Source organism: Ranitomeya variabilis, chromosome 5 (genome assembly GCF_051348905.1).
Source record: "Ranitomeya variabilis isolate aRanVar5 chromosome 5, aRanVar5.hap1, whole genome shotgun sequence".
In the NCBI taxonomy this organism is placed as follows: domain Eukaryota; kingdom Metazoa; phylum Chordata; class Amphibia; order Anura; family Dendrobatidae; genus Ranitomeya; species Ranitomeya variabilis.
This window is the reverse complement of record NC_135236.1, coordinates 286,944,988-286,970,704: the sequence shown is the minus strand read 5'-3', so window position 1 is coordinate 286,970,704 and position 25,717 is coordinate 286,944,988. Positions and strand designations below refer to the sequence as shown.

Here is a 25,717-nt window from a genome sequence, read left to right as displayed (position 1 = left end):
AACTAACAAAAAACCACGCAGAGTGTGCAAAAGAAACCACCGCACCGACTCACGGCGCGGTGGTGCCACTCTGCATCCCAGAGCTTCCAGCTAACAAGATTAAATATGATAGCAAGCTGGACAAAAACACAATGGTAACAAATAAGCTAGCAGGGACTTAGCTTTTGCTGAATTAGACAAGTCATCTGAAAGATCCAAGAGAACTGAACCAGTACTAGGACATTGACAGCTGGCATCAAGTAACGATCTGAGTGGAGTTAAATAGAGCAGCCAGCCAAGGGCTGAACGAGATCAGCTGGACAAGGAATCTCAGAACCAGCAGCTCCACTCACAGCCACCAGAGGGAATCCATGAACAGAACTCGCCGAAGTACCATTCATAACCACAGGAGGGAGCTCGAGAACAGAATTCACAACAGTCTGCCCACTTTGATGCCAGTTCTGATGCCCAGAACCCATTTGGGCCAGGCTGGAAATAACTGGTTTGGATGTGGGGCGCCCTGTTCTATATGTCTGCAGTGTGAGATCAGTGGCTCAAAGGCATTTAACCCTTTCTTCAGCGCTCTTTGGTGCCCACTTTGATGCCCATTTTTGTGCCAGTTTTATTGTTTTTGTAGCTGTTTGTAAGCGTATTCACATCAGGGTACCTCACTGCATTGTCTTTTATTATTGTGATTATTTTGTTGTTGTTAAAGCTATAAAAAACAGAAAAGAAAAAATTGCCGAATAAGAAACTGACGAATAAGAAACCAACTTCAGCTCCGAATAAGAAACTGAACAAATAAGAAACCAACTACAGCCTCGTATTAAGAGGTTGGACAAGAAAAGACATCACAATTATTTTTTTTCTGTTCAATAATATATATTTAGCGCTTTCAAATATGCATACAAATCCGCATGAAAAAAATGCATTAAAATCCGCATAAAAATGCATCAAAAACGCACGGATTTTTACCTGCGTTTTCTGCCAAAGGGTATGTGCACACGTTGCGTATTGGCCTGCGGAATTTTCCGCACAGAATCTGCATGATTTTTTTGGCAGAAAATGCAGGTAAAAATGCTTGTGGATTTAATGCGGAATTGATGTGGATTTCTTGCTGTCATGCGTTTTTTTGATGTGTGGATTTCAATGTATAGTCAATGGGTGCAGAAACGATTCCACACAAAGAATTTGACATGCTGCGGAAAAAAAAGAAGCGAATCCGTGCTTTTGTGCACAGCAATTCTCAAATTCCCATTGACTATCATTGTTACTGTACTACACTGTGGATTTGATGCAATTCCGCACGTCCGAAAACACTGTGTAAAAGCATCAAAATCTGCAACGTGTGCACATAGCCAAAAGCTGCAGAATCTGCGCAGAAAATTCCACAGGCAAATCTGAGGGTATGTGCACACGTCAGGATTTTGTCAGGATTTTTCATCAGGCTTTGTAGCCAAAACCAGGAGTGAGTGATAAATACAGAAGTGGTGCATATGTTTCTAGTATACTTTTCCTCTAATTGTTCCACTCCTGGTTTTGGCTACAAATCCTGATGAAAAATCCTGACGTGTGCACATACCCTGAAACGTGTGCACATAGCCCCAATGTGTGCTGGGGAGGAAGTGGTGCAGCAGGGCCGTATTTGCCACTAGGCACTCGAGGGCACGTGCCTAGGGCGGCGACATTGCGGGGGGCGGCACCTGAGCAAGGTTTTTTTTTTTTTTTTTAGCCCCAGGTCACAAGCGACCGACCGCCCCGCCCCCCCGCCTCCCGCCCCCCTCCTCCGAGTCCCACCTGCCCTCCTTGAAGACAATACTCACAACTCACACCGGGCGGATAGGAGGGGGGGAGGGGCGTGGAGAGCCGCTGCACCATCCAGGAAGTGTCTTCTCGCGCTGCAGCTCGGAGGAGGCATGGGGCTAGAGAAGGAGGAGGCTGACGCTCGCATCTTCATGGACGAGTTCAGCCGCTCCTCTGCCCCGATGCTGACGCTGGAGAAATCGCATGAGCGGCATGACAGTCAGCCGGCCCGGGACCCGCACGACTTGAACGGGCACCTGAAGGTGAGTGCTGTGCAGATGTAGCAGAGCCGAGCGGTCCCGGTCCGGCTAACTGGCAAACTCCCCACACGCCATCCAAGTCCTGCTCTGGCACCCCTGTGTATGCCAGGGCTGCAGGCATGGTACATACCTGGTCCTACGGGGGAATATATGAGCCATATGCATGGCTCATATTCCACCCCCCTTCCCCCCCCCCGTATACATGGCTGATGGGCCATCAGGCATCAGCCATGCATACGGGGGGGGTGTAATATGAGCCATGCATACAGGGGGGGTGAATATGAGCCATGCATACAGGGGGGGGGTGAATATGAGCCATGCATACAGGGGGGGGTGAATATGAGCCATGCATACAGGGGGGGGGTGAATATGAGCCATGCATACAGGGGGGGGGGGTGAATATGAGCCATGCATACGGGGGGGGTGAATATGAGCCATGCATACAGGGGGGGGTGAATATGAGCCATGCATACAGGGGGGAGTGAATGAGCCATGCATACAGGGGGGGGGGTGAATATGAGCCATGCATACAGGGGGGGGGGTGAATATGAGCCATGCATACAGGGGGGGGGTGAATATGAGCCATGCATACAGGGGGGGGGTGAATATGAGCCATGCATACAGGGGGGAGTGTGAGCCATGCATACAGGGGGGGGGAGTGTGAGCCATGCATACAGGAGGGGGGTCATTATACAGTATCATGGAGAACTGTGTGTGGCCATTATACAGTATTGAGCATCATGTGTGGCCGTTATACAGTATGGAGCATCATGTGTGGCCCATGGCGATTATACAATATGGAGCATCATGTGTGGCCGTTATACAGTATGGAGAACTGTGTGTGGCCGTTATACAGTATGGAGCATCATGTGTGGCCGTTATACAATATGGAGCATCATGTGTGGCCGTTATACAGTATTGAGCATCATGTGTGGCCATTATACAGTATGGAGCACTGTGTGGCCATATTTTTTCGTTTATAATTATTGTATATAAAACATTGTGATCAGCAGTGCTAATATGGCTGTGGTTGGGACGTGGATATGGGTGTGACTAGTTGTGAAATGGGTGTGGTCAGAGGCGTGGCCTAAAATTTGCCATGGATGGAAAGCTGCCTCTATCAACGATACCTAGCTTAATAATATGGTGTCCTAAATCAGACCCCTCAAAAATACATGGCATATGCTAGAGGGACGCCGGGGTCATTGGAGCAGGCGAACAGTAAGGTAATATCCTTTTACTACCTCTAGCATATGCCATGTATTTTTGAGGGGTCTGATTTAGGACACCATATTATTAAGCTAGGTATCGTTGATAGAGGCAGCTTTCCATCCATGGACTCTCATATCATAGCATAGGTATTTCTCATTGTATATATACTGCATTCAGCCTGAGCCATCTTGCAATCTCCCATGGCAGTATAGTCCCTTTTATTGGATTGTGTACCTTTCTTACATGTAGTAATTTTATCCTATTTGTGTTTTTAACATTATGTTCAATAAAATTTATTTTATATTAGTACCATAGTGGAGATCGCTTTATTGCATAGATCCCACTATATGTGGAAATCAGTATTTGTAAGCCAAAACCAGGAGTGGGTGATAAATGCAGAAGTGGTGCACATGTTTCTATTATACTTTTCCTCAAATTGTTCCACTCCTGGTTTTGGCTTACAAATACTGATGTAAAATACTGACCAAATACTGCTAGTGTGACAGCAACCTTATGGTGATAGTATTGTGGTTTTTTTTTGTTTTTTTTATTTCTGATCAGTATTGTAGTATTCAGTCACTATGTGGTGGTAATATGTGGTCTGGAAATGGTGTTGTGGTATTTGTCCCTTGTATGTGCTATTTGGTCACCAAGTGGTGGTAATATGTGGTGTTGACACGGTGCGGTGGTATTTGTCCCTTGTATGTAGTATTATTCGGTCACTATGTGGTTTGGTCATGGTGTGGTGGTATTTCTTACTGTATGTGGTATTATTGGTCTTGGTATAGTGGATTGTGTTGTGTATGGCGGTCATTTGTTCTCTCTGATATTAATTAGGAGAAGATTCTTTATTTCCATTAGAGTTTTAATGCTTTGTACACAGCGGCGGAGATGCACTTACAGGGGTTTCCTGTGAAAAAAAGTAATCACCTCTCCACAGGATAAGTGATAACATATTGATTGGTGGGGGTCTGACTGCTTGGACCCACTCCGCAAAATGTGGAACTTTTCATCCCCATTAGACTGGAGTGGCATGTCCGACTAGATCACTGATCCATTCATTCCCTCAGTGGCTGCACTTGTTTTTTTCTGGAAGCCCCAAAGAGAATGAATGGAGCTGCGGTCAGAAATCCCACCTGCCACTGCATTTTAAAATAGTGATAAAAGTGTCCTGTCAGGGATAAAACTTCCCCAGTTTCTAATGGTCGGATCTAAGCGATCACCTATCCTGTGGAGCCCATGGATCAGTGATAACTTGTTTTACCTAGAACCACATTAATGTAAACTACCGTAATTATACATCCCAGTTATTGGGGTACACGGTAGATGTGCAGCAGCCGCCGGTGTTTTACAGCCGATGCTCCACTATAATGACAGATATTTGCATATAGCTGTAGGGTGGGCCCCTAGAGTCCATTCCTCTGGTGGGCCCCAGACACCCCAGTCCGACGCTGGTGGCACACTATGTGCCAGCATGGGCACCCTGGAAAGCAGTGGCCTGCAGTGCTCGGTCAGTGTGACCCGTTACCTAGCCCGGGGCATGATGCTTTCCTGGCCACTTGGGGCAGCACTGAGCGAACAGAGGTTGATGAAGGCTTCCTCCTTATCTGGCGCTGTCTGAGCTCAGTGCCCATCAGTATTATCTGGCGCTGTCTGAGCTCAGTGCCCATCAGTATGCCCATGACACCACCCTAGGCTGCGCACTGTGACGCCCAGTTGGTGCCAGCCGTAGACCTTTTGCAGCTGACACCACCTCACTACATCCATAATAGCCTTGAGAAGAAGAAACTGCTGAAGCCCCTTGTGCACGGTTTGTTGTATTGGATCACGCAGGCAACGAGACCCTACAGATAATAAACTGCCACTCATTCCAAGAAAAGCCCCCATTAGTGGGGGACACAAGGCACGTCCCGCCATGTACGTGCGAACAAGCCACTTCTCCTCACCACCACAGCAGCAGCAACCCACACAGCACCATGCACCGATAAGCCCCGCCTCTTCCCGTTCACTTCGGTCATGTGATCCTGACGTCACACCGTCACCCACAGCAGCGCTCCATGCCGGCAGCCACCGCTCGGCGGGAAGTTCTCTAACGTCCACGGGTTCTATCTGTACTACCGAGCAGTGTTGCAGCAGCATGACGGCTACCTTACCGGAGCTTCCCTTATATCGGTGATACCACTTCACTGTGTGAAGGAAACTTTTTTTTTTAACGTCCTCTCTTCCTCAGTCGTGACTGACGCGTGTAGCCGCTTATTAACCTCTAGTCATGGCTGACAGTAGCAAGAACAGTCCCTTCCTGGATCCCATGCTGGGTAATCATACATGTGTGCTGTGCGTCCTGTATCTGGAGTGCATGTAGAAAAGCCGCGGAGACACCATCTGGAGTGTTCAGGGGGCAAATAAGGAGGCAGTAATGACATGAGGGGAGAGGGGGCGGCAGGGCGCCTGTAGGAGGGGAGAGGGGGCGGCAGGGCGCCTGTATGAGGGGAGAGGGGGCGGCAGGGCGCCTGCACGAGGGGAGAGGGGGCGGCAGGGCGCCTGCACGAGGGGAGAGGGGGCGGCAGGGCGCCTGTACGAGGGGAGAGGGGGCGGCAGGGCGCCTGTATGAGGGGAGAGGGGGCGGCAGGGCGCCTGTACGAGGGGAGAGGGGGCGGCAGGGCGCCTGTATGAGGGGAGAGGGGGCGGCAGGGCGCCTGCACGAGGGGAGAGGGGGCGGCAGGGCGCCTGTATGAGGGGAGAGGGGGCGGCAGGGCGCCTGTACGAGGGGAGAGGGGGCGGCAGGGCGCCTGTACGAGGGGAGAGGGGGCGGCAGGGCGCCTGCACGAGGGGAGAGGGGGCGGCAGGGCGCCTGTATGAGGGGAGAGGGGGCGGCAGGGCGCCTGTAGGAGGGGAGAGGGGGCGGCAGGGCGCCTGTATGAGGGGAGAGGGGGCGGCAGGGCGCCTGTATGAGGGGAGAGGGGGCGGCAGGGCGCCTGCATGAGGGGAGAGGGGGGCGGCAGGGCGCCTGCATGAGGGGAGAGGGGGCGGCAGGGCGCCTGCATGAGGGGAGAGAGGGCGGCAGGGCGCCTGCATGAGGGGAGAGGGGGCGGCAGGGCGCCTGTACGAGGGGAGAGGGGGCGGCAGGGCGCCTGTACGAGGGGAGAGGGGGCGGCAGGGCGCCTGTACGAGGGGAGAGGGGGCGGCAGGGCGCCTGTACGAGGGGAGAGGGGGCGGCAGGGCGCCTGTACGAGGGGAGAGGGGGCGGCAGGGCGCCTGTACGAGGGGAGAGGGGGCGGCAGGGCGCCTGTACGAGGGGAGAGGGGGCGGCAGGGCGCCTGTATGAGGGGAGAGGGGGCGGCAGGGCGCCTGTATGAGGGGAGAGGGGGCGGCAGGGCGCCTGTATGAGGGGAGAGGGGGCGGCAGGGCGCCTGTATGAGGGGAGAGGGGGCGGCAGGGCGCCTGTATGATGGGAGAGGGCGGCAGGGCGCCTGTATGAGGGGAGAGGGGGCGGCAGGGCGCCTGTATGAGGGGAGAGGGGGCGGCAGGGCGCCTGTATGAGGGGAGAGGGGGCGGCAGGGCGCCTGTATGAGGGGAGAGGGGGCGGCAGGGCGCCTGTATGAGGGGAGAGGGGGCGGCAGGGCGCCTGTATGAGGGGAGAGGGGGCGGCAGGGCGCCTGTATGAGGGGAGAGGGGGCGGCAGGGCGCCTGTATGAGGGGAGAGGGGGCGGCAGGGCGCCTGTATGAGGGGAGAGGGGGCGGCAGGGCGCCTGTATGAGGGGAGAGGGGGCGGCAGGGCGCCTGTATGAGGGGAGAGGGGGCGGCAGGGCGCCTGTATGATGGGAGGGGGCGGCAGGGCGCCTGTAGGAGGGGAGAGGGGGGCGGCAGGGCGCCTGTAGGAGGGGAGAGGGGGGCGGCAGGGCGCCTGTAGGAGGGGAGAGGGGGGCGGCAGGGCGCCTGTAGGAGGGGAGAGGGGGGCGGCAGGGCGCCTGTAGGAGGGGAGAGGGGGGCGGCAGGGCGCCTGTACGAGGGGAGAGGGGGCGGCAGGGCGCCTGTACGAGGGGAGAGGGGGCAGCAGGGCGCCTGTATGAGGGGAGAGGGGGCGGCAGGGCGCCTGTACGAGGGGAGAGGGGGCGGCAGGGCGCCTGTATGAGGGGAGAGGGGGCGGCAGGGCGCCTGTATGAGGGGAGGGGGCGGCAGGGCGCCTGTATGAGGGGAGGGGGCGGCAGGGCGCCTGTAGGAGGGGGGCGGCAGGGCGCCTGTAGGAGGGGAGAGGGGGCGGCAGGGCGCCTGTAGGAGGGGAGAGGGGGCGGCAGGGCGCCTGTATTATTATTTATTATTATTATAGCACCATTTATTCCATGGCGCTTTACATGTGAGGAGGGGTATACATAATAAAAAAACAAGTAAAATAATCTTAATCAATACAAGTCATGACTGGTACATGAGGTGAGAGGACCCTGCCCGCGAGGGCTCACAATCTACAAGTATAAAGGGAGAGGGGCAGCCCAGTGCCTGCATAAGTGAGGGGAGAGGGACGGCACCTGCGTAAGGGGGGGAGAGGGGCGGCACGGTGACTGCGTAAATGGGGGGAGAGGGGCGGCATGGTTACTGTATAAGGGGGCCACTTGAGTTTCATAGGACCATACACATGTCAGGATGTGCCAAACCAGTGTTCACCCACTAAACCAGTACAGTTAAAGTGCTGTACTTTACACCTTATACCTGGGGCACTTGATGTACCGCATTATTGGATTGTAATAACATTGTTTACAAACTATTTCTTAGGAATAAAGACTGCGCAGCAAAGTCCATCTACATCATTTATTGATTCAGCCATCAAGATGAGAAGAGAGGTGAATGCCCGCAATGTTGTCTTAGCCTGGGGGCTTTTGAATTTGTCTCTGGCAGGAATGATTTATACAGAAATGTGAGTAAAACTAAAAATGTACAACATGACATGAGATTTCTATAAATCCCATTTACATTGCTGGATCTCTAAGACAGTGTTTTTAAAGCACCAAATGATCATCAAGGGAAATCCACTTTTAGACCCAAGTTCCCAAGTGTTTAAAAGTAAAAAAAAAACCCATACAAACAAATTTAAAGATATATTTATTTCTGTCTTAGTAATGAGTCCCCGAACCACCCTTGGCACCTTCATACACTGTGTGTTTACATGTATGTATTTATAGTTGTTGAGAAACATGTATAGCAGCTGCTGGAGGTCCAATACAATACCCCTCAAATGGAAAATAGAAAGTGAATTTGAAATGACTATCACTGCACTTGCTAATAAAGCAATTGATACACCGAAAATGGAAATAAGAATGTTGAATGTTATACAAAGTAGTGTCAGCTAGTCCTGCAGGGTGGGCAGATTACAGATAGAAAGTCCTACCGTGTGTGGCAGGTTCATAAATGGCTGGAAAAGAGTGGTTATATAATGTTTTAATCCACATTACTTTTCAAGATCCTGAGGGAGCCTGTGCTGGATAGTCCCGTGTGTGAGTTGGGGGCTCCTGCTATTAGCACCCCCTGGTAACCAATTGTGGAAATTCTGGAGGATGGCGTGTGACGTCACTCACTAGAAAGTATGATGGCCTGAAGGAACCACAAAAAAATAACCAGTTTTCGAAAAGATGCTGTTTTACCTTGTCAGGGTGGTTAATCTACATATTGCAGAACTACTTTTTACCAGCGATCTGTGAACCCGCCTCATATTTTAGGACATTCTATCTGTAATTTGCCCACCCTGCAGGATTAGCTGTCACTACATTACAGGTGCGACTATTTCAGATTCTTATTACATTCAGCATTCTTGGTTTCATCACCACTTGTGACCGCTCGGAATCAGCAGAAATGTAACCACAAATACATTAACATTTCTAATATGCTTTAATAATCTGTGTGCCCAGAAAACCACTAACAGGATATGTAAAGATGTTTAGATATATACAAATGCAGAGGTTTCATTAAATGGTTTTTAGCATGATATGATTTTTTTTTTTAGCATTATTGTTTATCTGATGCACACTATAATTGAAAATTCTAGTATTTTAATTTGACTATGTATTTCTTTCAGGACTGGGAAAATATTTAGTACATATTATAACATTTCTTGCTGGCCCTTATGGTACATTGGTAAGTTGTGATTCACTCATTTTCATGAACATTCAATATTGCTTGTTTCCACCCATTCTCAGCCTTGTTTATCGTTGATGTTGATACACAGAATTTTGAAAATGTGTATCTGTTCCATAGCAGGAAAGCTTCTTCTATATATACATATATTCTCTGCGGATTTACTCGCTTTCTCACTCTTTGCCTTCACAGGGTGATGTCCTTTACCAAATGCTGATAATCAAAGAGAATGTGTCACCAGATTTTTGCTACCTAATATGAGAGCAGCATGATGTAGGGGCAGAAACCCTGGTTTCAGTGATGCTTCACTTACTGGGCTACATTGTGTCATCTGTATACAATCTCTTGCTGATTTTAAAGGGCCACTGTCACCCCCCTTCCAGCCGTTATAAACTAAAAGAGCCACCTTGTGCAGCAGTAATGCTGCATTCTAACAAGGTGGCTCTTTTAGTTTTTGGTTCAAGTATTCCGAAAGTAAAGCGTTTTTTAAACTTAGTCACAATACCGGTCTTTAGCCAGGGAGGCGGGTCCTACTCCCCAGCTTCAACCGCTACTCTGCCGTCACTCCAATCTTCAGTGGCTTTCGGCGCCGCCCCCTCAGCGCTGTTTACGCTTCAAAACCAGCGCAGTGAGCTCTGGCCATCTGACGTCACAGCCAGGCTTGCAGACTGCGCCTGTGTGGCCGCCCTGCTTGTGAATCCCAGCCCCGCACTCTGCATAATGCATAACACAGTGCGGGGCTGGGGTTCCAAAGGTGGGTGGCCGCACAGGCGCAGTCTGCAAGCCTGGCTGGGACGTCAGATGGCCAGAGCTCACTGCGCCTGCGCAGCACAGTAGTACACGGCGCCGGTTTTGAAGCGTAAACAGCGCTGAGGGGGCGGCGCCGAAAGCCACTGAAGATTTGAGTGACGGCAGAGTAGCGGTTGAAGCTGGGAAGTGAGGACCCGCCTCCCTGGCTAAAGACCGGTATTGTGACTAAGTTTAAAAACGCTTTATTTTCGGAATACTTGAACCAAAAACTAAAAGAGCCACCTTGTTAGAATGCAGCATTACTGTTGCACAAGGTGGCTCTTTTAGTTTATAACGGCTGGAAGGGGGTGACAGTGGCCCTTTAATTTTAGTGTTAAAACTCGCAAGTATGAGGACCCTTGATGTGCGAGCTTACGTATTTTGGCCAAAATATCGACCAGTACCTCAGTATTTTATCCTATATGTTATTTTCCATCTTTATGCAGGATGAAGCCTGGACCTTTAGTGTTGGTTGGGTGTACGGGGGCTGTCTGTTCTTGTGGGGTGCACTTATATAGTGTTGGACAGCCTGCCTGATCCAATAGTATGGGCTCATCAATAGGCTGTAAGCCAGACACTGTGCATGACACCTATCTGTGTGACTGGTGTTGTGTGCAATTTAAATACTAGGCAGCCATCCCCTTCATAAATTGTTAGGTTTGTGAATGTTTTATCAGTATTTTACACCTGTGCTGCCCCTGTCTTCTGCATCCTGATAGTGCATTGGTAATCTGACTTGGTGTTAGTAAGGGTATGTGCACACGTTGCGGATTTGCCTGCGGATTTTGAGCAGTTTTCCATGCGGTGTACAGTACCATGTAAACCAAATCTGCTGCGGAAAATACCGCGCGGAAACGCTGCGTTGTATTTTCCGCAGCATGTTAATTATTTGTGCGGATTCCGCAGCGTTTTACACCTGTTCCTGTATAGGAATCCGCAGGTGTAAAACCGCAGGTGAAATCCGCACAAAAAACGCTTATAACATGGGTGGGGAACCTCAGGCCCCAGGGCCATTTATGGCCGTCGATGACCTTTTATCAGGCGAACGAGCAGATTCTCAGGAACCACATTCTTGAGCAGGGAGCTGTATTTTGATTGCCACAAGCTCATTAATTTCTTCTTGCTCTGTTAGCACACACATGCAATGTTCACTACTGAGCACTGAAGGGCATGCAATGAAAGATTATGTCCTGAAGCCAGAGTCAGGATCTACTTTGTGGGTGGAGTTTGTACGGCCCTGAAGGATGGTATAAATATCCAAATGGCCGTTGGCAGAAAAAAAGATTCCCCACCCCTGACTTGGAGGACTAGTAAACCTGCTGTTGTGTAGTGTTATAGTCAAACCATGCCACTACCACTGATTGTCAGTTTTATGCCTATGCACAGTGTACACAGAAATCTGCTAAACAGTAGTGTGGGCGAGGTGAGCTAGGCATTCAGTGAACTGCTAGATCTTTTGTATAGAAAAAGGTTTTTGATCAATTTGTCTCTAATTCCCTGCACAACAGCACCACATGAGGTTGCCTCCCTATCCTACTTAAATTAGAGACAGGAAATACCAAGAGATTTAAAGACCCCAAGTATGGAGGGAAGGGCTATGTTCACACGTATGTGTTTTTTTTTTTGTTTTTTTTCTTCAATGTTTTTAAATGCTAACTTTAGCTGCAATTTGCAGTACCAGCTATGGCGAGGATATTTCAGAAATCTCACGCTCACAGCTTGTTTTTTTTTTGTCAGAATTTTGTGCGAAACCTTAGGTTTTGCAGAATGGAGCATGTCACTTTCAGTGTTTTTTTTTTTTTTCAGCATTTTTCACCCATTGCATGTAATGGGTGGTGGAAAAACCCCCTGAAAAAACGCAGGTATAACGTTTTGCTGCATTTTTGGTGCCAAAAACTGATTAAGTAGAATCAGTGTTTTTGGTTTGTTTGTTTTTTTTGTTTTATTTTGTACTAAACTTTATCAGCATGCACAAGAGACAAATGTAGCATGACAAAAAGCAGCAAAAACCAAGCAACAAAGCAATACGTGCTTTTTCGCAGCAAGTTTCTTACTGCCAAGCTAGCAGGTTTTGCTGCAGAAAACACGCAATGTGTGAACATAGCCTTTAGTGTTTTCCTTGTCCCTAGGTATGAAGGTTTCCGGGGGTGCAGTGGCCAGCCAACAGTCACTCCTTTTTCATACCTTTCAGTAACCGGGCAGCCTGGGATAGGTCACTGGTGATTTCCTTCCCTGCATGCTGCTCCCATTCCTGTTGGAGTGGGACAACACAATCCTCGTAGGCCCCAGAACAATACTGGATGGTGATGGACTGGGGGTCCCCCGTAGCTCCATGGCCCTACTTCAGTTTTCTCTTCCCTCCCTGCTGTCTCTGGCGTGCTGCTGCACGTTAAGAAAGTGACGCGAACCGCCGGACTCGGGGCGCGCTATGTCACTTCTTGTTGCGTTCCACGGTGAAGTGCATATCGTTTTGGCGAGAAACTTTAAATGAGAATCACATAAACTTTATCCAGGCGCCTAATCACTGCAGGTCCTTGCTAATTAAGAAGTCTCATTCCATTGGATGGGGCCACGCTGAGTCCCGTTCTCTGTGATATATTTGACCCTGACTGAAGACACCATAAGGTAGGACTACGGTTCTAATAATGAAGATTGTATCTTCCCTGTGAACCCAGGCCCCAGGGAGTATTGCTGGTATGGGTAGGTCCCTCTTTTGTGCAGGATCCGACTCTATGGCATCTCCCCTTTTTCTTTTAGGGGGACAAGGATCCTGCTCCAAAGGTTAAAATTAATACTACAAATCGCAAATGTGCCATTTGTAATAAAAAACAAAACAACCTCCCATTTGCCCATAAAACACTGTTATGCCATTGATGCACAAAAAAGATTGTTGAAGAGGAGCAACCCTCCCTGATGGAAGTAAGAAGAATGGTGCGTCAGGAGAATCAATCTTCCCTAGCTCTCAATCCATTACTGGATCTCCATTGGGAACAAAAAAGTAAATGCGACCCAGAGGATAGTTCAGATTCTAATTCAGGGGTATCTGTCCCTGAGGAAGGGTTAGAATTTACTCTGTATTGCGGTTGAGACCAGGATGATTAAAAAGTTTTATTTTTTATTAGAAGACATGAAGAAGCTTTTATTTACATTAAGGCCGGTTTCACACTTGCGTTCGGAGCAGCTGCGGAGGGCTGCGGACTTCCTCTGTGAAGCCCCGCCCTCCGCCGCTAGCTCCGCCTACTTCTGCATGCGGCCGGCATGCGGCCTGTGTACCTATATTTAACATTAGGTACGCAGGTCGTGCGGCTGTATGCGGAGGCTGCCGCATGCGTCGTTTTGACGCTGCGGCGGCCAGCGTAGGACGCAGCCTGTAGCATTTTTTTTTTATTATCCGCAGAGTCAAAACGACGCATGCGGCAGCTTCCGCATACAGCCGCACGACCTGCGTACCTAATGTTAAATGTAGGTATACAGGCCGCATGCCGGCTGCATGCAGAAGTAGGCGGAGCTAGCGGCGGAGGGCGGGGCTTCACGGAGGAAGTCCGCAGCTGCTCCAAACGCAAGTGTGAAACCGGCCTAAAGCATACAAAGGGAGTAGAAGAGGGAAAAAATGACCCGTTCATTCCAGGATGAAATGTTCGGAGGATTAAGATAAAAAAAGGAAGATAGTGTTTCCCATTAACCCCTTTCCGACATCAAACTTAATAATCTCTCCATGTGACCTGGGCCTATTTGACCACGGACGGATTATTATGTCTGCGCAATTGCCTGCGCACACGGGTGGTGTGCAGGTGATCGCCGCTGGGTGTCGGCTGATTCTGACAGCTCACACAGCACTAAGTGCCAGGGGCTGTCAAAGACCGCTCCCGGCACTTTAACTTCAAATGCTGCGATCTAACATGATCGCAGCATTCCGGGTGCCGGCAGAGGGTTGACAGCCACTCTGCCATTGGATCGGAGACCCTGTGGAGTGACGCGGGGTCCCGATCTTTTCAATGGTGACCGGATGTCGTCATGACGACATCCAGGTCACCAGAGCTAGGAAACATGCTGATCATGCGCAGTGCGTGATCAGCAAGTCTGTCAGTGCAGAGCTGACAGTTTCAACAACATGGGGATGCTGCTGCTCAATGTTATAAACTTGTGTGACGCACCTTGGGGGTTCAAGGTTCTCACAACACATCTAAATGCATTCCTTGAGGAGTCTAGTTTCAAAAATGGTGTCACTTGTGGGGTATTTTCATTGTTTAGGCACATCAGGGACTCTCCAAATGCGACATGGCATCCGCCAATTGTTCCAGCAAATTTTGCATTCAAAAGGTCAAATGGCGCTCCTTCCCTTCCGAGCTCTGCCATGCGCCCAAACGCTGGTTTTCTCCCTCATATGGGGTATCGGCATGCTCAGGAGAAATTACAAAACAAATTTTGGGGTCTGTTTTTTCCTGTTAACCTTGTAAAAATAAAAAAAACTTTGATCTGAAATCACTTTTTTTGTGAAAAAAGTTATTTTTCCTAAAAATTCATGTGAAGCACATGAAGGGTTAGTAAACTTATTGAATGTGGTTTTGAGCACCTTGAGGGGTGCAGTATTTAGAATGGTGTCACTTTTGGGTATTTTCTATCATATAGACCCCTCAAAGTGACTTAAAATGTGATGTGGTCCCTAAAAACAAACAAAATGGTTTTATACATTTTGTTGGGAAAATGAAAAATCACTGGTCAACTTTTAACCCTTATAACGTCCTAACAAAAAAATGTTGGTTCCAAAATTGTGCTGATGTAAAGTAGACATGTGGGAAATGTTATGTATTAACTATTTTGTGTGACATATCTCTGATTTAAGGGCATGAAAATTCAAAGTTTGAAATTTGAGAATTTTCACCAAATTTCCGTTTTCATATCAGTTGTGGCACCCCTAGAGAAGACCTGCTGGCCTCATTGCCTCTTTAGAAGACAACAGAATTCCTAGCAGATGCTTCTGCAGAATCTGTTCGAATAGCGGCAAGAGCTATCAAATACAGCAAGAAGAGCCCTTTGGTTGGAAAATGTGGATCGGGGATATACAGTGGGTATGTAAAGTATTCAGACCCCTTTAAATTTTTTCACTTTTTCATTACAGCCATTTGGTAAATTCGTAAGTTCATTTTTTTCCACATTAATGTACACTCTGCACCCCATCTTGACTGGGAAAAAAACAGAAATGTAGAAATTTTTGCAAATTTAATAAAAATGAAAAACTGAAATATCACATGGTCTTAAGTATTCAGACCCTTTGCTCAGACACTCATATTTGTCACATGCTGTCCATTTCCTTGTGATCCTCCTTGAGGTGGTTCTACTCCTTCATTGGTGTCCAGCTGTGTTTAATTAAACTGATAGGATTTGATTTGGAAAGGCACACACCTGTCTATATAAGACCTCACAGCGCATGTCAGACCAAATGAGAATCATGAGGTCAAAGGAACGGGCCAAAGAGCTCAGAGACGGAATTGTGGCAAGGCACAGATCTGGCCGAGGTTACAACAGAATTTCTGCAGTACTCAAGGTTCTTAAGAGCACAGTGGCCTCCATAATCCTTAAATGGAAGAAGTTTGGGACCACCAGAAGTCTTCCTAGACATGGCCATCCAGCCAAACTGAGCAATCATGGAAGAAGAGCCTTGGTGAGAGAGGTAAAGAAGAACCCCAAGATCACTGTGCCTGAGCTCTAGAGATGCAGTAGGGAGATGGGAGAAAGTTCAACAAAGTCAACTATCACTGCAGCCCTCCACCAGTCGGGCCTTTATGGCAGAGTGGCCAGATGGAAGTCTCTTCTCAGTGCAAGACATATGAAAGCCCGCATAGAGTTTGCTAAAAAGCTCATGAAGGACTCCCAGACTATGAGAAATAAGATTCTCTGCTCTGAAGATAGACCTTTTTGGTGATAATTCTAAGCGGTATGTGTGGAGTATACCAGGCAATGCTCATCACCTGCCCAATACAATCCAAACAGTGATGGCAGCATCATGCTATTGAAGTGTTTTTCAGGGACAGGACGACTGGTTCTCCTTGAAGGAAACATAAATGCGGCCAAGTACAAAGATATACTGGATGAAAACCTCTTCCAGAGTGCTCTGGACCTCAGACTTTGTCGATGGTTCACCTTCCAACAAGACGATACCCTAGGCACACAGCTAAAATAACAAGGGAGTGGCTTCAGAACAACTCTGTGCCCATTCTTGACTGGTCCAGCCAGAGCCATGATCTAAACCCAATTGAGTATCTCTGTTGAGACCTGAAACTGGCTGTCCACCAACTTTCTCCATCCAACCTGACGGAACTGGAGAGGATCTGCAAGGGAGAATGGCAGAGGATCCCCAAATCCAGGTGTGAAAAACTTGTAGCATCATAAAGACTCATGGCTGTACTAGCTCAAAAGGGTGCTTCTACTCAATACTGAGCAAAGGGTCTGAATACTTACGACCATGTGATTTTTCAGTTTTTCTTTTTCAATAAATTTTGCAAAAATTACTACCTTTTTTTTTTTTTTTTAAGGTCAAGATGGGGTGCAGTGTGTACATTAATGAGAAAAAAATGAACTTTTTTGAATTTGCCAAATGGCTGCAATGAAACAGTGAAAAATTTAAAGGGATATGAATACTTTCCATACCCACTGTAGGCCCTACAAAGTATCTTCAAATGTGATGTGGTCCCCAAAAAAAAATGGTCTTGTGAATTTTGTTGGAAAAATGAGAATTCACTGGTCAACTTTTAACCCTTCTAATTTCCTAACAAAAAAGTTGTTTCAAAAATTAAGCTGATGTAAAGTAGACATTTGGGAAATATTACTTATTAATAGAATTGAGCGAATTTGATCGGGTCCCTGCTTATTCGGCAAGCTGTAGTGCAGAGGGAACCCGGATACATGGAGCGCATCGGCTGATAACCTGTCCTGCGCTGCAGCTGCATGTGTTGAGGCTGTGTCACTGTCACAGCACATGAATGGAGAGCCTGTGTTGCAGTTCATGAATTCTATGATGGCTATTCATTAATAAGGTGACAAGCCATTTGTCGATAGTCTTACTATTTAAAGACTATCTCGTGTGACCAGATTATGCGTTTACCTCATGGTTTTTAATGAAATAATAAGTTATATTTTAGCACATTACTAATTTCCCCTTTGCTCACATCTTTTTGCTTTATCTTTAGTGATGTACTCTTGATATACTAATTTGTATGTAACTGATTAGCTGAATAATTGTCCTAATATTAGTGATTACGGCATGCTCAATGCATAGTGATTGGTGACTGTAACAGTTACCAGCACTGCCCGATGACTGGAAGCGAGTGGCTGAAGGGAGAATAAAACTCAATTTACACCCTCTAGCCACTGCTCCAGTTATACTTCCAGATAGGGTTAAAATATTATTTGCATACAAACTAAAAAATAGCTGCCGCTTTTTAATGTGATAGCTTGCAGAAGTGTGTATAAACGGAATATGGAATTTTTTTTACGTATAAATTTGTTTCTCAACAGAACTGGCATTTGCTTTATTGTTTAGTCTGAATGCGTTGGTTGATTTTTGGAGATATTTCAAATATACCATGACATCACCAAATCTTAGTCTAAGCCCTTCCCAACAAAAACTTCTTGGAGTACAACATTCATGTAAGTATTTACAGTGCATAAATTGACTCCACAGTGTGTGGTTTTTAGTTTCCTTATGCTTTTTTTAATTTGTATTTTTTTAAAGTTTATTTTGTTTTGTTTGTTTTTGTTGTAAAAAGAAAAAAGTGTGAAAATCTGAGGTTGCGGGTTGTAATAATTACCTAGGCAAGTTAAAAATGCAACTATTTTTATTCCTTACATTCACGGTGTTACATCAACTCCGGGTAGATGGTCAGAATTCAATGCCCCCAGTCTTGGAGATCCCAACCCAGAGCCAGTAGTTCCACTGCCCCCGTACCAGCAGATAACCACTGTCTTCCCACTTAACTCAAACTTTTAGTTGGCCCATAGCTTTTGTATCGCATGTCTGTATAGTTTGTAGTCACAGCCTATGCTCTTCCAGACTACGGATACTACCATTGTAGCACATGTATCCAGCTCCAGCCGGCAACAACATATAGTACAGTTTCAACCAGGGTTCTTCAAAACGTCTTTGTGAGGGCAGTGTAGCAGATCTTCATTTTATCAGCTGGAGCAATGGTCCCTTGCGCTGATCTTGTAGAGTTTCTCCGTAGATAGAGGAACAGCCCTTTTTATATTTCACAGGTCTCATTCAGGGCATTCTCCCACAAGATTGGGGGAGGTAATCCCTAATTTTTCAATTGTTCAATTAACCTGCTTTTTTGTCCTTCAAAGTGTGTGGAACACGGAGCTGATACAGTACCTAATCAGGCATTCCACAAAGTAACATACCACAAGTGTCAACGTACAGGCTCGTATGAGCAATAGCTCATGTCCCTTGACCTACTAAACAGTACACTGTGGTGTCACAACCGGGATAAAATAACTTTTTATTGAGACCATTATTAAATAATGTGATCTAGAGATGCGGGGAGTCTGCAACATAGCACCAAGGAGGCTTATAACATAAGTTATATACATAAATTTATACAAGAAAGGGGCTCAATAGGTCCCAGTACAGTAAGTTACTGGTATAAATAAATCTAGGTTCATGATCTAATCTTATACCGTATAAACACCCCTGACAAAGGTAAACCCAAACACACGTCAGGGTGGGTGCATAACAAGGATATTGCAGTCTACACCCATCCAAGTATTTCCTCTTAACCTTACCTGGGCATATTGCATGATCTATAGCATCACATTATTGTAGCGCTATTTATTCCATGGCACTTTACATGTGAAGGGATATACATAAAAAATAAGTACAATAAACATGAAACAATACAAGTGATTGACAGGTACAGGAGGAGAGGGGACCCTGCCAGTGAGGGCTCAGTCCACAAGGGATGGGTAACGATACAGTAGTTGAGGGTACAATTGGTCATGCAACGGTATAGTGGAACGATGGTTGCGGCAGGTTGTAGGCTTGCTAGAAGAGGTAGGTCTTCAGGTTCCTTTTTGAAGGTTTACACAGTAGGTGAGAGTCTAATATGTTGGGGTACAGAAATCTAGAGTAGGGGGGATGCATGGGAGAAATCTTGTATGCGATTGTGGGAAGAGGAGATAATAGGGGAGTAGAGAAGGAGATATTGTGATATAGGAGGTTGCGTGTAAGCAAGTACCGAGAGACATTACAGATGTATGGAGGAGACAGGTTGTGGATGGCTTTGTATGTCATGGTCAGGGTTTTAAACTGGAGTCTCTGGGCATTGGGGAGCCAGTAAATGGATTGCAGAGAAGAGAGACTGGGGAATAGCGGTATGACAAATGGATTAGTCAGACACCAGAGTTTAGGTTAGACTGGAGGGGTGCGAGTCATATAAGGGAGACCAGAGAGGAGGTGGCATTAATCAAGGCAGGAGATAATGAGGGTATGTCCTAGTGTTTTTGCAGATTCTTGATTTAAGGATTTTCGTAACTGGGGAATATTTTTTTTGAGTTTGCTTCAGCAGGAGGTGGAAACAGCTTGGATATGTGGTTTGAATGAAAAAATAGTCAAGGGTTACCCCCGACGATATGAGCTTGAAAGACTGGAGAGTGTGAGCAGCCATTGACTTTGACTGATAGGTCTGTTGGCTTGGTTGAGTGAGATGGGGTAAAGATGATGAGTTCTGTTTTGTCCATGTTGAGTTTTAGAAATCCACTGAGAAGAATGAAATAGCAGACAGACATTGTGCGATTCTGGTTAGTAAGGATGTGATATCGGGTCCAGAGAGGTAAATGCCGTCGGCATGGAGACATTGAAAGCCGTGGGACTCTGAACCGTCAGTAGCTGAAGTTGTATATGGAGAAGAGCAGGGGTCCTAAAACTGAACATTAGGAGACACCGACAGATAGGGGAAGAGATGTGGAGGTCGTGTGTGAGTGGACAACGCTGAATTTCCGGTCTGTTAATTATGAAGAGATCCAAGATGGGGTCAAGTCTGTGATGCTAAGAGATGAGAATCTGTAGTAAGAGGGTAGGGTCCACTGTGTCGAAGGCAGATGATGGGTTAAGGAGGAGGAGGACAGAGAAGTGATGCTTTGCAATTAGTAGGTCATTGACAACTTAAGCTAGGGCAGTTTCGGTCGAATTATGCGGTCAGAAGCCGGATTGTAACTGATCAGAGAGAGGGAGCAGGAGAAGTGACAGTTCAACATGGACATGCTGTTCCAGTAGTTATGAGGCATAGGGGAGAAGTGATATGGGACAGCAGCTAAACACAGGATGGGTAAAGGGAAGGCTTTTTGAGGATGGATGTAACAAAGACATGTTTGAAGCATGAGGGGAAGACATCAGTTGATAGTGATAGGTTAAAGAGATGGGTTGGAAGGAAGACTGTGGTGAGGTTTTGGATGAGGTGGCATGGGATCCGGTCAAATGCACAAGGGGTGAGATGTGATCTGGAGAGTAGAGAAAAGTTTATCTGATGCAATGGAAAAGAATCTGGTTTTGGAGGAAGAGGCCTGAGTAGTTATGAGGGACTGTTGCAACTCTAGGCTAAAGCTTTCTCTTGTTTTTAAGGGGGTTTTCCACTACTAGGAAAACCCTTTCTTGATCAAAATGTTTGGCTCCTATGAAATAATAAGGCATATTGTTACCTCCCGTGCCGATGTCGGTACTCATTCTCCCAGGACTTGTGTGCGGTTGTTGTGACACCAGAGTCCAATTGGCCCTGGTGTTGTTACGGTCTCCACCTTTGGACAAATCAAACATGAAGAGGGCTGCAGCTGATTTCAGACTCTTCCTGCTCAATTAGGCGTGGACAATGACACCAGCGCTGATTGGGACCCCCGGCATCACATGTCACAACAGCACTAAAGGCTCTGGAGACGAAGTGCTGACACCGTGAGAACAGCGTCGGCACTGGAGGAGAGTATAAGCTTTATTATTTTATGGGGGCCAAGTGTGGGGAATGAGAAGGAGTTGTCTAGTAGTGGATAACTTTTGTTAATCTTCTACTTAAAGAATGAGTCGTAGTCTTCAGCTGAGAGGGAGGAGTTGCTTGGGGACAGCAGAGAGAATTGCAAGTGAATAGATGTCTAGGGTTATGAGAGATAAGTATGCTTGTTTTGGAGTATGGACTTGTAGATGATGAGGGACTGTGATAAAGTGCTTGTTGAAGCGGGATCCTTTCTATCTCCGCTCAGCTACTCTGGAAGCCAGACTTAGTTTTTTAATCAGGCTTTTGTGTCAGAGTTGCCTGTTGATTCTGCAAACTTGGGTGGGTGGGTGGGTGGGTGTGTGTGTGGTGGGGCGACCGATTCAAGGGCCGCAGCTGCTGTGGCGTATTTTAAAGTGGCAGCGGTTGCATCTACAAGTCATCGGTTAAACTTCTCAATCTGTGTATGTTCTGCCCACTGCATGCAGACTGCCAGTTTGGAAACCATGATTTGTAGATATGACTGCACGTGAACCACCAACAGCGCCCTTTCATTGGAGACCTAATGTTTTTTTCAGAGACCACAAAAATGACTGCGTTGGAAGGACTCTAACTCCGTAGAAATCAATGGGGACCCGAATTTTAGAGCTGGAAAATGTTTCTCCTCGCTCGGTTTTTCATGACTAAAATGGACTTCCAGGAGATGTCCGTTTTCGAAGTTGAACAATAGAAACTGGGTATCCGGTATGAACAAAGAACTTTATAGTTCGGGTTCGCTCATCTCTAGTTTCATAGACTTTCTATCGCACACTGCAGTGCAGCTTTTTGATCGAACGGTGTTGTTCTCAGGACCTAGATCCCCACATGTCTTTTACATATTAGGTAGTACCTATCATCATTTAAAACAGAAATGATAGGCTTACAAATGATGGACTCTGGGTGAACTTGCATATGTGTGCTGAGCAGCTAGCTGTGCATCAGGTCCCTCAGCTGCATTATGTCTGTCAGTCACAAATGCTGAATGGAGTTCTTGATGACTGCCTGGTGGGACAGCAGTGGCAATTTTGCACAGCTTGCATAAAAGATTGGGAGCTTTGGCTCGGGAGGTACCATATTGCTGTTGGGGGTCTAGTTTGCTATTTTTAATTTGTTTCTTTTGTTTCGTAATTGTATAGTTCCTTCTGAGTTAAGAATATCCAAGCCCTTCCCGTCAGTGTTTGAGAAGTGGAAGAGAGGGGACGCAGCACACTGAGTGTAGAGTAGTTATCTGAGCATGCACTTCCACCTTTCAGCTCTAAGGTGGAACAAAACATTTGTGAGATTTTTTTCTTTTTACACTACAGACTTTACATGTGGCTTAAAATTAGTGTTTGTGTGTGTAGATTCTTCTGTTACACTACTGATATAATATTTTATTTGCAGATGTGCATACTCCACCAAAGGATATTACTAAAAGTGCAATACCAGCATCCACACCTTCACCAAGTATACAAGGCCAAAGTGTGCTGCGCTACAGTCCATCACGTTCACCTAGCACCAGTCCCAAATTTTCCTCTAGCTTCATCAGCGGATACAGCCCCCCAATGCAAGGTCTGCTACCAAGCAGTGGCAGTACTTTTGCTACAGCAGTACCCTACTCTACAAACAGTAGTTACACCAAGGTAATGTTTAATCTTAAATCCAGTTTATGATATTTTATTAGTGAAAAGCTTAGTATGAGTCGTGAACAGTGGTATACTACATCATGACCACGACTCCTCACTTTTATACATTATATATCACTATACAGTATACTTTAAAGTAGCACATGGGTATTTATAGTGCTGCTTACAAATGGTGCTTTAAAGGAACCTGTCACTATGAAAATGTCAAATCTGTGGTCACCATGTTATAGAGCAGGGGAAGCTGAGCAGATTCATCTATAGTTTTGTTGGAAACAGATTCAGTATAACTTGGGTTTTAATCCTCTGCTTTGTCTTGAATTCTCGATCCCGTGGCTCATTCCAATCCGTGATAGACAGCTACCTCTGTATGCACATTTAGAGAAAGGAAGCTGTCAGTCACTGATAGGGCCTCCCACTGGACTGAAAATCTTAGCAACAGCGGAGGATTAGATAACAGGTTATACTGAATATTTTCCCCCAAAACTTTATATCAATCTACTCTGCTCCCCCTGCTCTATAACATGATGCCTGAAGATTAGACTTCATGGTGACCAGTTCTCATTAACTTTCTGTATAAATCCAGCCTAATGGCATTTTACCATTTTGTGGTGTTGCCGTCAATGATTAGAAATAGTGGTGTTGTTTTGTTTGTAGGGGGGGAAAAGGCTGAGGCTAAAAACTTGGCATGCCTCACTATGAGAGAAAGCCTTTATATACATAGACTATGAACTTTTGTGAATTGGATATAACCCTGAATAGTTTCAAGCCTTAAAAGAAATCTGTAAGTAGGATCAACCCTCATAGGAAGCTGAGTAATTCCTTGAAATCTGCGATTCATTATCTTATTCCAGAGCGATCCGCGCTTTTCTTAATATATAAATGATCTGTTAAGATCTATGGGTGGGACACCTTTTCCTGAGTCTGCCCCTAGAGCTTATTATAAATAGAAAGGGGGCTTTACCGCTCTAAGATATGTATTAATTGTCTGCTCTCCTGATTTATGTGTCACACTGATTATTCTACCCCTCCAACCACCTTTCATTTAAAAATGAGCTCTAGCAGTAGATCCTCAAGAGATCTGTGTCCCGCCCATTGATCTTAACAGCTCATTTACATTTTAAAGGCAATGTCCACTACTTGGTCAACCCCTTCTCAATTGCCTTGTTAATTTCCAGTAAAGTAATACCTATACTCTCCTCCTGCACCGTTCAGTGGTGTCTGCACAGGCTCTACCTTGAAACTGGTGACATTGGTCTCAGGGATCGCCTGATCCCTAATCACTGGTCACTTCATTGACACTCCTTGTTACGTAATTGACATCTGGAAGAGGTGAGATAGCAACCACAGATCTGACCCTGCAGATGTCAATTACATCCGAAACGGGTCAGTGAAGCAGCCCTAATTTGCTGCAGGAATAGCCAGTACAAACTTCACTGGAATAGCTTTGGCGGAGAGTGTAAGTGTTATTTTACTGGAGGGAAACATAGGGATTAAGTAGGGGCTGTCCAGAAAACCATGGATTTTTCTGGAATAAGGTATTGGATTGCAGATATCAAGGTAACATTTTATTCAGCTTCCATTGACCTGCATGTCCACATAGACGGCTTAGGATGGTTCATGCATGCTACTGTCAGATTCCCTTTAGGATGTGTACATGAATGCTTCCCTTTCCACAGCTTCATGTAAAATTAAAAGTTGGGCAACTTTCTAAGTACAAAAACCCGTGTGAAAGAAGGATGTGCAGCCTATTACAATTCAGATCTGAAATATGCACTGATATGTACAAGCGCTTTTCCCAAATACAACAGGTCCTCTTTTTTAGATTTTTTTTTTTTTTTTTTTTTGGCCTGTGACCATATACTACGTAAGTGGTGTGTGCGTCGAGGCTGGCTGATGGCTCATTTTTGTAGCTAACATAATTTCTCCACATCAGTTGTGACACACAAGGGGCCTGACTTTGCTACGAAATAAATAGTAAAGTAGCAACAAAGTTCAGCTAACCTTAAATGTAGCTGTACAGTCCCTCAGCATACCTAACCAGCAGGTCAAAGAGTTTGAAAAGAGAAATAAAACAGTCTTGCCACCTCCTGTCCATGCTGCTCACTGCTTGTATACACAAGAACCCACTGGCCACGCCGATGCTTGCAATAATTCTAAAAGATTCCACGGTCAGATTCCAGCACTTTTCATAAATTGTCTTTATTCTTCACATTTTTCAACAACGCAGATGTAAATTTAGGGAGCTCGTTGTTCTTTCAATGCATTTCAAATACAGTTCCAATTCCTGGCTGAAGAATCCTCAGTTTTTAGCCATGAGAAAGAAAGAAAACTATTATCTTTGCACAATGTTTTTTAAAATTGATGAAAATAGAATACATTTATGTTATTTTTTTTATGGAGTGCTGGAATGCAACACTAAACCTTTTGGAATTCTGTAAAAAATAACCTTCAGCATGGGCTTGCAAAATGATCAGCTGTAATCACATAATCATGCCATAAATATGTGCAAAAAGAAAAAAAAGAGCATGAACCGCACATCCCAAAATCATACGTTGATCTAAAGCCGCTAAGCAAAAATTTAAATACTGAACATGAGGTTTTCAGTTTAACATTCTGATCAGACTGTATGAAGCCCACTGCCCCTTCACGGCAAACCTCGTAGTGGGTCCTAACGCCCTAACGGAGCGGAGCCGTGCGGCGACCACCGCCGCAGCGGCCATGCACCAGCAGGGCGGACGGCCTGTTGCCCCACAGCACCTATACTGCGAGACTGAGTCCCCAAGACTCCAGACCGCGCCCCCCACCAGCACAAAGCCACAGCAACAATGGCCGCCACACAGCACCAGCACCAAAATGAAGGGAGCATTTCAACTCACCTTCCTCCAGCTCTTCAGTGAGAGCCAAAATGGGCTAG

The 25,717-nt window shown here is 46.4% G+C and overlaps 1 protein-coding gene across 4 annotated transcripts in view; it reads left to right on the top strand.

The window, feature by feature from the left end:
• The first annotated feature begins 5,198 nt into the window (after positions 1–5,198).
• The window catches only part of TMEM209 (transmembrane protein 209), a 107,285-nt gene continuing 86,766 nt past the window's right edge, over positions 5,199–25,717 (top strand). For 2 of the 4 annotated variants that reach the window (XM_077264434.1, XM_077264432.1), the window contains exons 1-5: positions 5,210–5,569; positions 8,022–8,163; positions 9,319–9,377; positions 17,682–17,813; positions 22,562–22,800. In XM_077264434.1, the coding sequence (XP_077120549.1) occupies positions 5,524–5,569; positions 8,022–8,163; positions 9,319–9,377; positions 17,682–17,813; positions 22,562–22,800 (618 nt within the window). In that variant the 5' untranslated portion in view covers positions 5,210–5,523. Of the gene's footprint in view, positions 5,570–8,021; positions 8,164–9,318; positions 9,378–17,681; positions 17,814–22,561; positions 22,801–25,717 lie in introns of all 4 variants that reach the window. The other 2 variants (XM_077264431.1, XM_077264433.1) reach the window with 2 other exon arrangements.